A 15244-nucleotide genomic window follows, 5' to 3' on the forward strand; every position below is an offset into this window, starting at 1 on the left:
CCAGGGATGGGAGCCCTGAACGTGGGTCTGCCAGGCCTGGGTGGGGTTTTTTTTTTTTAAGAGGGAATTTGATTTCTTGAGCACTCGCCTTGTACCAGAGACTGTGCTGATGTTTTCTGTACATTGCCTCATATCAAGTCATCCTTATCTAGGCTGAGAGATCACTTTGTTCACAGATCAGGTAAATGAGGAAAATGATGTCCTAGGTCCCACAGAGGCACGACTGGGATTAGAACTTGGGCTTCCCCACCCCCAGGCAGCGGACAGCATCCCTCCCTGCTCTCACCCCCCTTGCCCCGACCCTCACCTCACCCCCACACACCCGCACAAGCTCCTCTCCTGTGCTCTTAGCCGCTATGAGACCGACCAAGGGCAAACACTTGACCGTTTCTGTGGCTCGGTTTCTCCATCTGTAAAGGGCGGGGTGATTGGGAGGGTATAATGATCTCATCCTAACACATGAAAAGTGCCGCCGGAGCAGCGCCCAGCACGCAGGAGCACGCTCAGGGCCCGCTGTCCCCCGTCTCCTGGCAGCCGCCCCCTTTGCCTGGTTTTCTCTCTCCCCTGCACCTGTGATGACCCATCCAGCTTCGGTGGGGGTGCGGTACTTCCCCCCGATTCTGGGCCCCAGCGGGTGACGTGAGGGTGCTGGATTCCATGATCCCCAGGAAGGTGGGTCCCCTGGCATATGCCCCGTATCTGCCACATAGTAGGGGGTCGAAACTAATTTTGGTAAAGGAATGCCCAGACAAGAGTCCCCTCTGGGGGCCTCGGGGTTAGTTCTGAGCTGCACGAATACTCCACCATTTTGGCAGGAGGCCACCCTGCCTTCTGACTGGAGGGTGCACTCAGCAACTGCGGGAGCCTATCAGAAGTTACCAGGTCTTCCTAGGTGTGTGCACCTTGGGGGCAGAGGCACCCCCCACCCAGCCCGACTCAGGCCTTCCCCCTTCCCCAGCTGCGTGCCTCCTCCATCTCAGCTACCCAGGAGCAGCTGGGCTCTTGGCCGTCTCCTAATGTGGGCTCCCTCAAGGAGGCCGCTGGGGTCAGGCATCTGGGTGTGTCTCCGCTCTGAGCAGTTGTGAGCCTGAACCCTCTTAGTCAGATTCACCCCATCCCACGGCTCCCATCCCCCAGCAGACTTATCCGCTTCCCGTGTAAGCATCCCCTCCAGCCTGCAACCTCTGCCCTCTCAGAAACACCTCACTTCTGGCCCCTTCTACCAAGGGCCAATCAGCCCTTTGTGAATTATCTGGCTTGGCTTCAGAGCTGGAAGGGTCTGGGATGGGGATCCCACCCAATGCCGTCCTGCACCTCCAACGGGCCCACAAGTCACAGGCTGAGCTCTGCAGGGGCACCCTCTTTTGCCCAGGGCCCCAGTGATCCCTCACTGTCCTTTGCATGGGAACATCAATATTTCAGTCCACAAACACTGGTCAGATAATCCCCTTCTCTTCAGAGCTCTCAGCAGCCCAGTGGGGGTCTTCATCGACCCTGCCCAAGACACCTCCTGGCATCCATCCAGGACAGCCAGAAGGGCTTCCTTCAATTCCGCCCCCAGCCACTCCTCACTCCACCCGTGCCAGGGCTCATTGCCCACCCTTCAGTCAACACCTTGGCTTGACATTCCAGCCCCACTGCCACCCCCCTCCCCACTTACCCTGTGTAATATTGACCTGATTGTTGGGGGCTTTAGGGGGGCAGTTAGGCTGTATCTGGCTTCCCCATTTGGTCAGGAAGCTCCCTCAGTCTGCAAACCCCTCTTTTTTTAAAATTTATTTTAATTGGAGGATAATCACTTTAAATACTGTGATGGATTTTGCCATATATGAGTATGAATCGGCCATAGGTGCGCGTGTGTCCCCTCCACCCTGAGCCCCCCTCCCGCGTCCCTCCCCACCCTGCTCCTCCAGGTCATCACGGAGCACGGGCTTTGGTGCCCTGCTCCGCACAGCAAACTTGCCCTGGTTCGGGCAGAAGACCTGAACAGACGTTTCTCCAAAGAAGACACCCAGATGGCTAAGAAACAAGAACAGATGCTCAACGTCGCTCGTTATTCGAGAAATGCAAACCCCTCCTTTAAGAAGGCTCACCCCCCAGCCCGGACTGGGTCAGCGCATCCACTCGCTCTGTCCCCGCCCCTGTGGTTTGCATTATCTGCCCGCGGGGCTAGGGGCGCCCAGAGGGGCGGCTGGCCCTGCGTCCTGGCGCCGGGCAGCTGGGGGCGGGCGGAAAGTCTGTTGAATGAAAGAATGACCAACTCAACTGCTGACGTCACCCAGACCAAGCGGGGGGCGTGGCCACGCTTGACGGGCGGGCCCGCGGCCCACTGCGCGAGGAGGCCGCGGGCTGCCCCGCCCACCGGCGGCCCGATAAAGGCGGGGCGCGGGCCGCGGGCGGACAGCTGCGAGGGGCTCACCTGCGGCAGGTGCTACGCGGAGCGGCCGGGCGAGGACGTGCACGGGGCCGGACGCTGCGCGAGGATGCTGCGCGAGCGGACGGTGCGGCTGCAGTACGGCAGCCGCGTCGAGGCGGTGTACGTGCTGGGCACGCACCTCTGGACCGACGTCTACAGGTGAGCCGGGCCGCCGTTCCCCTCCGCCTGCGGGCTGGGCCCGAAATCTGGGCCCAGAAAACCCGAGATCCTCGCCGGACTCGGGGAAACGAATAGGCTGCCTCCAGCCCGAGTCGCCCTTGTCCGAGGCCCCCGCCCCCAGAAATCCTGAGAACCAGCACCCAAACCTTGTATCAGACTCCCCCACATCTAGAGACCCCCCAGATATGCAGACACAGCATGGGCACCCCCACTACCCCTTACCAAGAACCCCCGCCGCTTCTCCGCAGCCTTCCCGCCCCCGACCCTCTCCAGCACCTCCCCCGGGAAGACCCGGGCACCCCTCTCCAGCACCTCCCCCGGGAAGACCCGGGCACCCCTCTCCAGCACCTCCCCTGGGAAGACCCGGGCACCCCTCTCCAGCACCTCCCCTGGGAAGACCCGGGCACCCCTCTCCAGCACCTCCCCCGGGGAAGACCTGGGCACCCCTCGGCTTCCCCAGCCTCTTCTCGTTCCCCTCCCTGCTCTGCCCTCAGCAGCTCCCTGAAGCCCCCAGACTCTCTGGCTCACCTCCCACCGCAGCCCAGACCCTCCCCGGACTCCCAGACCCTCCCCGGACTCCCAGACCAGCTGAACTTCCCCCTGGATCCACCTGGGGCATAGCCAGCGGGAATCTGGCCAAGGGGTGGCCTAGGCTCCAATTTCGCTCTGTGGGGGCTCTGGGTGATTGTCTGTCCCCAAGCACTGGCCAGGAGCACCCTGTTCCCAAATGCCTTCCCCTGACTTCACCCTGGGGTCAGGGAGGGGCCTTGTTCCGCCAGAGGGAGGGTGTGGACGTGGGGGTCTTTGTCAGAAGAGCTCTCCTCGTTCAGAACCCTGTTCCCATGGGCCCTGTCCTCCCGTCCCCAAACTCTGGTGGAGTGCAGGATTTCTGAGACCGCAGCCGTGGGATGGGGGAATGGAAGTAAGCACCCTACCGCTCCCGCCCAGGAAGCGGCCAAGTCCCAGACTGGTGCGGAGGAAGCGGTGGAGAGCCCCAGGTGGGACCCTGCAGCCCCCTGCTCCAGGTCCTTGAAGTGCCAGCATTGCTGGCACGGGAGGGGTCGGTGCTGAGAGGAGGGAGCGTGGAGGACTCAGGGTGGGGCCCCCATGCTGATGCCCATGGACAAGTCCCCCGATCTGCTCTGTGCCTTGAGTGGCTGACAGCTCCCAAATCACTCTGTCATCAGGCACCCTATCTCTCCCAGCCCCTCCAACACTCCATCCCTGTGTCTTCCCCTACACTCTCCCAGCCCATTCCCTCGGTCACCTCCAGTGGCCCCGCCAGCCCTGCCAGGCCAGTCCCCTGCCCCCTTCCTCCTCAGCAGGCACTGGCCGACCCCGAGGGCAAAGAGGCGGTCACCGTGCAGACCGGCAGCCCTGTCCACCCGCGGCCCCTGCCTTCAGTTTCCATGTGTGAACCTCAGGGTCACAACTCAGAAGTGCAGTGTGGCCCAGGCCTCAGTGGCCCTGGGGGCGCTCCCCTCCCTTCCCCACCCCCGTCCTAACTGGGCACTGCCAGCAAGTGGGCCGGGAGCCAGGACGCTCAGGCCTCTAAGCCTCAGCTGTCACCAGACCCGCCTGTTTGTCACTGGGGCACTCAGTGCAGCCTGAGAGGCTGGCACGATGCCTTTGTTGGGGGGTGGGGAGTCGAGGAGGGGTCAGGCTCAGGCCCACCCTCTGTCCTGACAGAGGTGGAGGGAAGGGGGACTCATCCCCCCTCTAGCAGAGCGCAGAGGTGCGACAGTCCCCTCTGTCCTTTCTCAAGAAGCCAGTCACAGCCCCTGCGACCCTCACCTCCTAGCTGCATGTGGCCTGAGACCCTCTCACACCCCCCGCAGAGAAGCAGTACGCTCTGGACCCCTGCTGTCCAGTGGAGACAGAGTGCAAGCCACAAAGAGAGCCTTAAGGTTAAAATAGGCAGGTAAAATTGATTATAATAATACATGCGTGCGTGTTACGTCGCTTCAATCGTGTCTGACTCTTTGCAACCCCATGAATTGCAGCACTCCAGGCCTCCCTGTCCATCACCAACTCCTGGAGTTTACTCAGACTCACGTCCATCGAGTTGGTGATGCCATCCAGCCATCTCATCCTCTGTCGTCCCCTTCTTCTCCTGCCCCCAATCCCTCCTGGCATCAGGGTCTTTTCCAATGAGTCAGCTCTTCCCATCTGGTGACCAAAGTACTGGAGTTTCAGCTTTAGCATCATTCCTTCCAAAGAACACCCAGGGCTGATCTCCTTTAGGATGGACTGGTTGGATCTCCTTGCAGTCCAAGGGACTCTCAAGAGTCTTCTCCAACACCACAGTTCAAAAGCATCAATTCTTCAGTGCTCAGCTTTCTTCACAGTCCAACTCTCACATCCACACATGACCAGTGGAAAAACCATAGCCTTGACTAGACAGACCTTTGTTGACAAAGTAATGTCTCTGCTTTTTAATATGCTATCTAGGTTGGTCATCACTTTCCTTCCAAGGAGTAAACATGTTTTAATTTCATGGCGGCAACCACCATCTGCAGTGATTTTGGAGCCCACAAAAATAAAGTCTGCCACTGTTTCCACTGTTTCCCATCTATTTCCCATGAAGTGATGGGACCAGATACCATGTATGATCTTTGTTTTCTGAATGTTGAGTTTTAAGTCAACTTTTTCACTCTCCTCTTTCACTCTCATCAAGAGGCTTTTTAGTTCCTCTTCACTCTCTGCCATAAGGGTGGTGTCATCTGCATATCTGAGGTGATTGATATTTCTCCCGGCAATCTTGATTCCAGCTTGTGTTTCTTCCAGCCTAGCGTTTCTCCTGATGTACTCTGCATATAAGTTAAATAAGCAGGGTGACAATATACAGCCTTGACGTACTCCTTTTCCTATTTGGAACCAGTCTATTGTTCCATGTCCAATTGCAACCCCCAACTGTGACACCTAGAAATGTCTCCAGATAACCCAGCCGTCCCTGGTGGGCCGAGTCGCCTCCAGCTAAGAACCACTGGTCCAGTGGAAGGAAGCCCCTCCCGATACCAAGACTGAGCTGCTGTCAGTCCTGATAGCTGTAATGATAAGAACATCTGTCAACATAGCCGAGGATACGATGCTCAGACAGCATCACCAACTCAAGGGCCCTGAATCTGAGCAAACTGGGGGAGATTGTGGAGGCCAGAGGAGTCTGGTGTGCTGCAGTCCATGGGGTCGCAAAGAGTCGGACACCGCTTAGGGACCAAACAACAACGTGCCAAGTGCGTTACCTCCTTTTTTCCTCCCTGCAGACCTTGGAGATTGTGCTTGGGTCATCTCATTTTGTAGATGAGGAAAGTGAGGCTCGGAGAGGTGAAGCCATTTGCCTGATGTCACGCAGGACTCAGGCCTAGCCCTGTCTGGCTCAGAACTCATGCCCTTAATCTCCTCCCTAAGCTCTGTGTCCTCAGCCACTTCAGTTGTGTACGACTCTCTGCGACCCCGTGGGCTATTGCTTGCCAGGCTCCTCTGTCCATGGAATTCTCCAGGCAAGAATACTGGAGTGGGTAGCCATTTCCTTCTCCAGGGGATTTTCTGAACCCAGGGATAAAACTCGCATCTCTTGGGTCTCCTGCACTGCAGGCAGATTCTTTATCACTGAGCCTCTGGGGAGGCTCCTCTAACCTCCAGTCCAGATTGAATTAGATGACCCTCTTAGCCCGTGTCCCTCCCAGCCCCCTCCAGGGCCATGAGACACTGCCCCCGGAGACTTCACCCGCCCCCAGCTGACCTTCTGTTTCCCTCCCCACCCAGACACAAGTCCCGACTTGACCCCCACGTGATGCCCCAGGGTCTCCAGTCTCTAAGGAGACACTGAGGGGCAAGGTGGTGGGCCTTAGGCCCAGTCAGTGAGGGAGTGGTGTCTTGACCCCTCAGTCCTGAATCACAAAGATGAGTGAACAGACCACAACACCCACCCGCTTTCCCAAGGGCTCTGGGTCCCCTCTCCTGAGATGTGCACAGACCTCCTTCACCTCCAGACACAAGGCAGGGGCCTCGCCTGCCCCTTCCTCGGCTGGTCCTGAGGGTCACCCACCCTCTCCCAGCAAAACCGGTCCTTTGGGGATGATGACCTGACCCAGCGACATTCTGAGGGCTGGCCTGCAGCAAGCTAAAAACAGATGCACAGAAAGGAGGAAGTAGGAAATGTTTCTGTGGAGATTTACTTCGGGATCCTTGTTAAAGATACTTGCTGTTTCCTCTCCCCTCCCTGCCTCCCACGCAGCACGCTTATCTGAGGTCTGGTGTGCGGGCCTCCTCTGCGCACGGGCCTCGTCTTCGCGGTTTCCACCAACGGTCCCTTCAACCCACAGCTGCTGCTTCAGTGGGCTGGCCTGAGTCCACATCTGATTCTGACTTGTTGGAGAGAAAGCGCTGAGTGAGTGGCACCCCCATGTCAATTTCATCTTGCCGCTCGCCTCCGCCAGATCCCCTGGGAGCCTGGGGAACGAGCGGCCTTGGGATAAGGCGACAGGGTAGTTGCGCTCTGCCTGACTCGCCCCCTGACCCACAAGCCCTGGGTTCATGCATCTGACCGGGAGGGGAAGAGTTCTTGACTGGGTTGCGAGCTCTCTCCATATCCGTTTCCTGAGGTCTGCAGGAGCTTCAGGGCAGAGATAATGTTATCGGTCACCTCCTGCCTCTGTAGGGCTTTCTCCTGGCTGCATTTGACCTCTTGATGAGCCCGTGAGGTTGGAAGTAGAGGTGATCTACGCACCTTCCTCTGATTCCCCAAGGCAGAGGCTGGCCAGCCATTTCTCCAGGAGGGCCTGGCCCATCACCCTCCGACAGAAGATAGGAACGGGGGTGCCAGGAAGGGGTCGCAGGCATCAGCACAGTGAGACACTGGGCAAGCAGGGCACAGGCCGTCGCACACCCTGCCTGGGGGCCCTGCGCGCTCAGTCGCTCAGGCAGGTCCAACTCTGTGTGACCCCATGGACTGCAACCCGCCAGGCCTCTCTGTCCCTGGGGTTCTCCAAGCAGGAATACTGGGGTGGGCTGCCATGCCCTCCTCCAGGGGTTCTTCCCAGAGACGGAACCCGCGTCTCCTGCACTGGCAGGCGGATTCTTTACCGCCGAGCCACCTGGGAAGCCCCCAGCCTTGGAGGAGAGCCTGCCAAATCTGGATTCAACCCCACATCACTCCCTCAACTCAACTCAGATCACCCTCTCTGACTCTTTGTTGGTGTGAGTGTTTTACAAAGTATACTTAGGATCCGATCGAAGTGCTAGGGCCTACGGTGCCTGAGCGCCCTGCCACCGGGTGTCAGGCCCCCCACCTCCTGCTGACCCACCTGCACCCACTGCAGCCTGGCTGGTTTTGTGGACGCTGCTCTTGGCCCCTGACCGCACCTCCTCCTCCCTGCTTCGGGGCCGCTGCAGGTGCTGTTCCCTTTGTCTGGCACGTGGCCCCCTGACCTCTGCAAGCCTGGCAAGTCTCAGCTCCTGTCACCTCCTCCAAGCAGCTTTCTGAACTCCTCCCCACCCACCCCGCATTCCACAGTGCCGACCCCAAGCCCCAGGCGCTCCCCGCCTCAGGACTGTTGCTTTCTTTGTGCATCTTATTATTCACTTAACATTGCTAGCTAACTTACTCTGTACCAGGCAGCCTTATGGGCACTTCGTACGCTCATGACATATGTGTTTAATAATTTGAGTTCAGTTGCTTAGTCGTGTCTGGTTTTTGCAGCCTCATAGACTCTGCCCAGGCAGAAATACTGGAGTGGGGTGCCATTTCCTACTCCAGGGATTTGATAATTTATTTGTGTTTAAACCTCACAGCCGGCTTCCCAGGTAGCTCAATGGTAAAGAATCCACCTGCCAATGCTGGAGACACAGGTTGGATGCCTGGGTTGGGAAGATTCCCCTGGAGAAGAAGTGGCAACCCACTCCTGTATTCTTGCCCGGGAGGTCCCATGGACAGAGGAGCCTGGCGGGCGACAGTCCCTGGGGTCGCGAAGAGTCGGGATGACTTAGTGACTAAAAGCAACTTCGAAACTGGGAATAGCTTAGTGAGTCGTCGGCACCGTTATGGGGAAGCGCGTGGGGGAGCTTGCCCACGATGGCGCAGCCGCTAGAAGGTGGTGCTTAGTGAGCAAGCACCGTTTCGGGGAAGCGCGTGGGGGAGCTTGCTCATGATGGCGCGGCTGCTAGATGGTGGCGCTTAGTGAGTAGGCACTGTGACGGGGAAGCGCATGGGGAGCTTGCCCATGATGGCGCAGCCGCTAGATGGTGGCGTTGCGGAGCCACCTTTGGCCGCCCTGCCAAGCCGTCTTCTGGGGCGGGTGTTATAGGCGTGTCCTCCCCCTGCCCAATGCCTTCCTCGTTCCCGTGAGCCCCCTGCCCTCAGGTCACTGATGTCTCCTTGGTTGGCTGGCTGGCTGGATGGATGTGGCCAGGGCACACATGGACTGGATTGTCACCAGGCTCCACCGCCAGCCTCAGGGATGGGCACCGCTGGACAGAGCGGCGGAAGGCCAAGGGCGTGTGGCCGAGCTTGGCCAGGGCAGCGTTGCCCCTGAGAGAATGACAGAGGTGGAATTCAGGCCAGGCCAGGTGGCCTCATAAATTAGAACAACACCCAGGACCCTCAACTCTTAAAAACAAGGAAAGGCTCTGGTGCCAGGCTAGTCCCCGGGGAGTGGCAGCTCTGTGTGATCGAGCCCACCGCCCCCTGCACAGCTGGGGTCCCCCAGATCTTCTGTCCCGACCCACAGGGCCTGAGTCGGGTGGGAGCACAGCAGCAAGGGCTCACCCCAGTGCCCACCCCCAGCTGGACAGGCACGTGGTTCAGCTTTGGGGGAGGCCAGTTTTTGGCAGCAGCTCTGTTCTGCCCAGCCATGCCCAGCCCCATGCGCAGGACACTGACGGCTTATCTTGGTCACTTATCTGAAGACCCAGGGTAGGATGCCAGCCTTTGGTGTCCCCTCTCTGGACTGATGCCCACCTGCAAAATGAGTGGGGGCTTCTTGTTTGATCCTTTCCTGACCCAGGCCTGGACTCCCCCTCCTTCACCCGGTGTCCCTACCCAGAGGATCTTTAGGGAGGACTGGAACCCCTGGATCCCTCCCAGGACGGGAGAGCCAGGCCTGGAGCTCAGAGAGCTTCAGTTTCCCCCACATCCTGCCTGTCTCGGTCTGTCCATGAGACTCAGAGCAAATGCTTGCCTCTGTGGGCCTCAGCGTGCACATCTGTAAAATAGGATGACATTAACACGGGCCTCGTGGGGTTATCAAAAGGATAGACTGAGATTACATGGGCTTAGGACTTGAAACAGTATCCCGCACATAGTCAGTAAGGAGTTTTCGTGAATTAGCATTGGGTTTTGTGCGTGCTGAATCGCTTCAGTCGTGTCCGACTCTTTGTGACCCTGTGGACTGCAGCCCACCAGGCTCCTCTGGCCATGGGATTCTCCAGGCAAGAACACTGGAGGGGGCTGCTGTGTCCTCCTCCAGGGGGTCTTCCCCCGCCAGGGACGGAACCTGTATCTCCTGTGTCTGCAGCGTTGGCAGGCAGGCTCTTACCACTGCCGCCGCCTGGGAAGCCCACTGGGTTTATTGTGAGATTATTAAGACAGGTAATAGTGGACTGTGGCCTCAAACAGTTCAGCATGTTCACAGGAGAGAAATGTTGACGCCGCGTTAAGTACTGTTTCAAGCACCAGCACGGGGAGGGGGAGGGGTCCTGGCAGATAAGATCTGGGAAGACTTCCTGGAGAGGGTGGCAACCCAGCTGGAGGGTGGACGGGGGTTCACAGTGTGACCCGGACAGGCCCTGCGGGAGCAAGGTGCCTGGCAGGAAGGTAGGGGCACTGGGGGGCAGAAAGGGCATAGTTTCTGTAGCCTGGAGTGTGAGCCTGGAGAGTGGATTCGCTTGAACCTGGGCTTTGAACGCTGGGCTCAGGCATTAAGCTGTTCTGCAGGGAGTCGTTGCAGGTGTCTGGGGAGGGAGTGATCGTGGATTAGATTGTTTCTTCCCTAAGGAGAGGGCCCCTGGGCAACTGGAGGCCCCAGTGCCTAGTGAGAGGCTGCTGAGCCCACCGAGCACAGAAGAGGGCTGGCTAAGAGCAAGAGGCGCGGTCTGTCTTCACGGAGCCCAGTCCAGACCAGCTGCCCACTCCCAGGCTCCAGCTGCCTCCCCTCCAGAAGGCTCCAGGAGGGGGCTCGCCGTGGGGCTGCACACCAGGCTGGCACCCACAGAGCCCCTGAGATCCCTGCAAAGACCTGGGGACAGGATGTCACACCCAGGCTGCCAGGAGCTGGGTTCACAGCGGAGTCAGCCCCACTGGTGTTAACGAGGCCCAGGGCAGGTGGACAAGCCAGGAGAGCCAGTTGCCAGTGAGCCGCAGGCACGTCCTGCCCTCGAGTCTGGGGCGGAGGGAGTGTCCCAGCCCTGCGAGGTCAAGCTGGCCCTCCCCACTGACTAAGGGAGGACCAGAGAGGCTGATGGCTCCCTCGAGGTCACACAGCATCTGTGGGGCTGAGCAGATGCTAGGCTGCAGCACCCAGAATCCCCTCGGGCCAGGCGCAGTGAGCACGCCTCTCCTACACCTGACACTGCTTTCCAGTCTTGCTCCAAGTTCCATTGTCTGATGCCTGCTGACTGGCCGTGTCCCTCCATTTCCCCGGCCGACACCCCGCCCCGCGCCACCACCACCGCTCCCTTGGACAGCTGCGGCCACCTTCCCACTGGTCCCCCCGCCCACCCCTCTCCTGACTCTGCCTCCCACCCCGCGCCCTGGAGGAGCTGTCTGCAGGCAAGGCGCTCGCGTTTCCCTGCGCAGCAGCCTCGGGGCCTGCAGGGGAGCGGCCGGCCCCTCACCGTGGCCTGGGTCCTCCCCCCACTGCTCTCCCCTTGTCGTGCTCACAGACCCCAGCCTCGTTAACCTCCTTCCAGTTTCTCAAACATGCTGGGCTCACGTCCACCTCAGGCCAGCACCCACGCTGTCCTTGCTGCTTGGAAATCTCTGCTCCTCTTCCTCTCATCGCTTTGGGCAAATTCAGTGGTTCCCACGCTGGTCCCTGGACCAGCAGCTTCACCTGGGAGTTTGTTGGCAATGTAGCTGCCTCTCACAGTGTATGTGTATCGCATCTTCCGATTACACTCTTTAAATGCATGCAATTCTATCTGTCAGTTCTCCAATAAAATTGCGGGGAAGAAATGCGCATTCCCAGGCACCTTCCCCAATCTGCAGAGTCAGAAACTCTGGGGGTAGCCTGACAATCTATATTTTAACAGGCCTTTCATGTGGGGCCAGTGCGATTCAAATGTAAGAACCACTGATCTAACAAACTAAGCTATAATTTAGAGTGTAAAATTAAAACTTCAACTCAAATTCCACGTCTTCCAGGAATCCTTTCTCGACCTCCAGACCAGGACCTCGTGGAACCCTATACTTTCCTTTAGAGCAGCTTTCACAGCTGTGATCATAACTGTGCAATCCGTCAAGAGCCTTTTTCTTTTCCACTAGAGTATTTTCTCCATGGCCCCAGGACCATAGTTTCTATTTTGCTCTATCCCAGGACCTAGCACACGCCTGACACATAAAAAGTCCTCAATAAATACTGTCACGTGAATGGCCACAAACGCAAGTCCCCTTTTCCAGCCCTTCCTGGGGCGAACAGTCCCTTACCGTGCGCCTGTGCTAAGCTAGGTGCTGAAAGTGAAAGAAAATACACTCTCTGCCTCCAAGAAGGTGAGCTGCCACCAGGGAAAATAAACATGGATGGAGCCAAATCAGTTGAGTTGAGTCATGCCGGAAGGCTGAGCTGCCAGGCAGAGAAGTCGGGGGAAAGATTTACAGGGAGAAGGACCCGCAGGAGCAAAGCGCGTAGTGAGGCGAGACAGTGCCGGGGCTGGGGCGGTGGGGGCGTTGCAGGCAGCGAGGCGGGGAGTCAGTGTGGGACGCGGTGGCTGAGTACCACGGGGTGAGTACCAGGCACCGGAGTTTGAATTTTGCTGTTTGGTGGTCACGGAAGAGCCGCTGAGTATTTTCCAGCAGGCAAGTAACCTGATTTCTTCCCCTGTTTTTAAATCACTCTGATAATACAATTTGGAAAACCAAGAAGGGTGGGTCCATTCATTCATTTACTCCTGAAATATATACGTCGAGCGTGGCCGTGCCCTGGGTGCTGGGATATGGTGGGCAGTGCCGACGTGGCCCCCGCCTGGCCTTCTGTCCACATGGCTTTAGCCTCTTTCCCGTAAGCCGGAGGGCATGGCCACCGCGACCTCTGCTCTGGCCCCTCCATAACCCCCGCGCCCCGCCCTGCAGCCTCCAGGGAGAAGTGACATGCCCACAGCCCCTGGCTCTTGGGTTTCTGCAGGGGATTCTAAGAGGTTCTTCCTGGGGAGGGAGGCAGCCAGCAGGCCCCACAGGGAACAATGGGTGCCTTGGTTGGTTCTGCCAGGGCCACTCCAAGAATAGCTGTTTGCTCAGCTCAGAGCAGGGCTGGGACGGGAGGGTGTGGGGCTCTAGAGCTCCAGTGTAGGTGGGGTATTAACCCCCAAACCTCTGGGGCCTCCTCTAGTTTCTCACTGGCTCAGAGGGACGAAGGAGGTGGGGAGCATCACTCAGAGCAACCATCGTCAGAACTGGGCCCTAAAACGTCATCCTGCCCTGTGAGTTTACAGAGCAATTTTTCTATAGAGCTGTATGCAGAAGCCCAGTATACAGGACAAGGTGAAACAATAGTGGCTCTGGTTAAAGGGGTGGGCGTCTAGCAGAGAGACCCCCGGCTAGTCAGCACCTCCCTCGCCACCCCTTTGTCCAGACCTGCCCCTCTGCGCTCCCCAGACTCCAGCCACCCTTGTCCTGGTCCCATTCTTTCACTTTACTCTTGATGAAACAGAGAGGACAAGTGCTTCACCCAAGGCCACCCAGCAGGTTTATGGTCAAACCCAGGGCTTGCGCTAGGGTGATATTTGCTAGACCTGAGCGCACAGCTCCCCAGACTCCCATGATTTTTACCAAAAGCATATTCTAACTCTCGTATCATTGACTTAAAATTTATCTTTAAGCCATCTCTTATTTTTCTTATAACTTTAAGTGGAGATCTTTTATCATTACCATAAACGCCAAGCCTTTATCAGTTTCCGTAAAAGATAGCACATTAAAGGAATACCTGCCTTAAATTATGCATCCATGTGCCATCTAAAAGTATCTCATGGGTACCCACACCTCCTTCGGGGATTTCCAGCCTGGCGCATCTAAAAGGTTCACTGCTCAGAACGTGTGAAAATGTTAGTCACTCAGTCACGTCCAACTCTTTGTGACCCCATGGACTGTAGCCCGCCAGGTTCCTCTCTCCATGGAATTTTCCAGGCAAGGATACTGGAGAGGGTTGCCATTTCCTTCGCCAGGGGATCTTCCTGACCCAGGGATCAAACCCAGGCCTCCTGCATTGCAGGCGGATTCTTTACCGTCTGAGTGACCAGGGAAGTGTGTCTTGCTCAGCTCCACCCCCTCTGCTGAGTGGGTGTGATGTGCTCAGCCCTGTGCTAGGCTCTGGAGGAGAGCAGACCTTGCCCTCGGGGTCTTACGATCCAGAGGAGATAGACATCCCATGGCAACGGGAGACGCATCCCGCCCCGAGGAGGGAAAGACAGGCCTGTGGGACAGGAGGGATGGGTGGTCCTCCTTCACCTTATGGGCTGACAAGCAGATGCTCAGAAGGTGCAAGGGACACACTCAAGTCCCCCTCAGCATGTCACTGGCAAAAGGGGTTGAACCCAGATTTTTGGCACATATCCCCCCAAGCCAGGGTTTCCGCCTTCTGCCCAGACTCTGTGCCACAGCAGACCACAGCCAAGTGTCCCCATGATGGACTGAGTGGTTTGGAAGAAGACAGACAAGAAACAGTGATTCTGGAACTTTTTCTCACTCTCTCCTTTTCCAGCCCTGGGCATGGGGCTGCCCAGCCCTTGGTGCTCTCTCCTGACAGTGCCCGTGATCACAGTAGTCTTCGCCGGTAACTCTCACGGCCTGCGGCCTGGCTCAACGAGGCCCTGCCTGGTGGTCTCTGCAAACTCCCACTCACGGCCTTGGCCATCCTGCCCCAGGACCCTGAGCGCCAGAGTGCACTGCTGCACGTCTAGACCAGTGGTTCTCGAGCTGCGGTCCGTGGACCAGCAGTACCAACAGCTCCTAGAGATATGGTGAAATGCAGATTCTCGGGCCCCACTTCAGGCCTCGTGTTCCGTTACTACCTTGCGTCCAGTCCCTGCGATCTCCTGGGCTGCCGCACGCTGTACCTCCCTGTCCGCCACTACCTCCCAGAATTTGCTCAGATTCCACTGAGTCAGTGCTGCAATCTACCCATCTCATCCTCTCGTCCCCTTCTCCTCCCGCCCTCAGTCTTTCCCAGCATCAGGGTCTTTTCCAGTCAGTCAGCTCTTCATATCAGGTGGCCAAAGGACTGGAATTTCAGCTTCAGCATCAGTCCCTCCAGTGAATATTCAGGGTTGATTTCCCTTAGGATGGACTGGTTGGATCTCCTTGCTGCCCAAGGGGCTCTCAAGAGTCTTCTCCAGCAACATAGCTCAAAAGCATCAATCCTTCAGCATTCAGCTTTCTTTATGGTCCAGCTCTCACATCCATACATGACTACTGGAAAAACCATAGCCTTGACTAGACAG

The 15244-nt window shown here is 57.8% G+C and overlaps 1 protein-coding gene across 2 annotated transcripts in view; it reads left to right on the forward strand.

Moving 5' to 3' along the window:
* Positions 1-2402: 2402 nt before the first annotated feature.
* Positions 2403-15244, forward strand: part of PADI2 (peptidyl arginine deiminase 2) — a 54003-nt gene continuing 41161 nt past the window's right edge. For both annotated transcript variants that reach the window (XM_060411522.1, XM_027965665.2), the window contains exon 1: positions 2403-2575. In XM_060411522.1, the coding sequence (XP_060267505.1) occupies positions 2484-2575 (92 nt within the window). In that variant the 5' untranslated portion in view covers positions 2403-2483. The remainder of the gene's footprint in view (positions 2576-15244) is intronic.

The sequence above is a fragment of the Ovis aries genome, chromosome 2 (genome assembly GCF_016772045.2).
Source record: "Ovis aries strain OAR_USU_Benz2616 breed Rambouillet chromosome 2, ARS-UI_Ramb_v3.0, whole genome shotgun sequence".
Classification (NCBI taxonomy): Eukaryota; Metazoa; Chordata; class Mammalia; order Artiodactyla; family Bovidae; genus Ovis; species Ovis aries.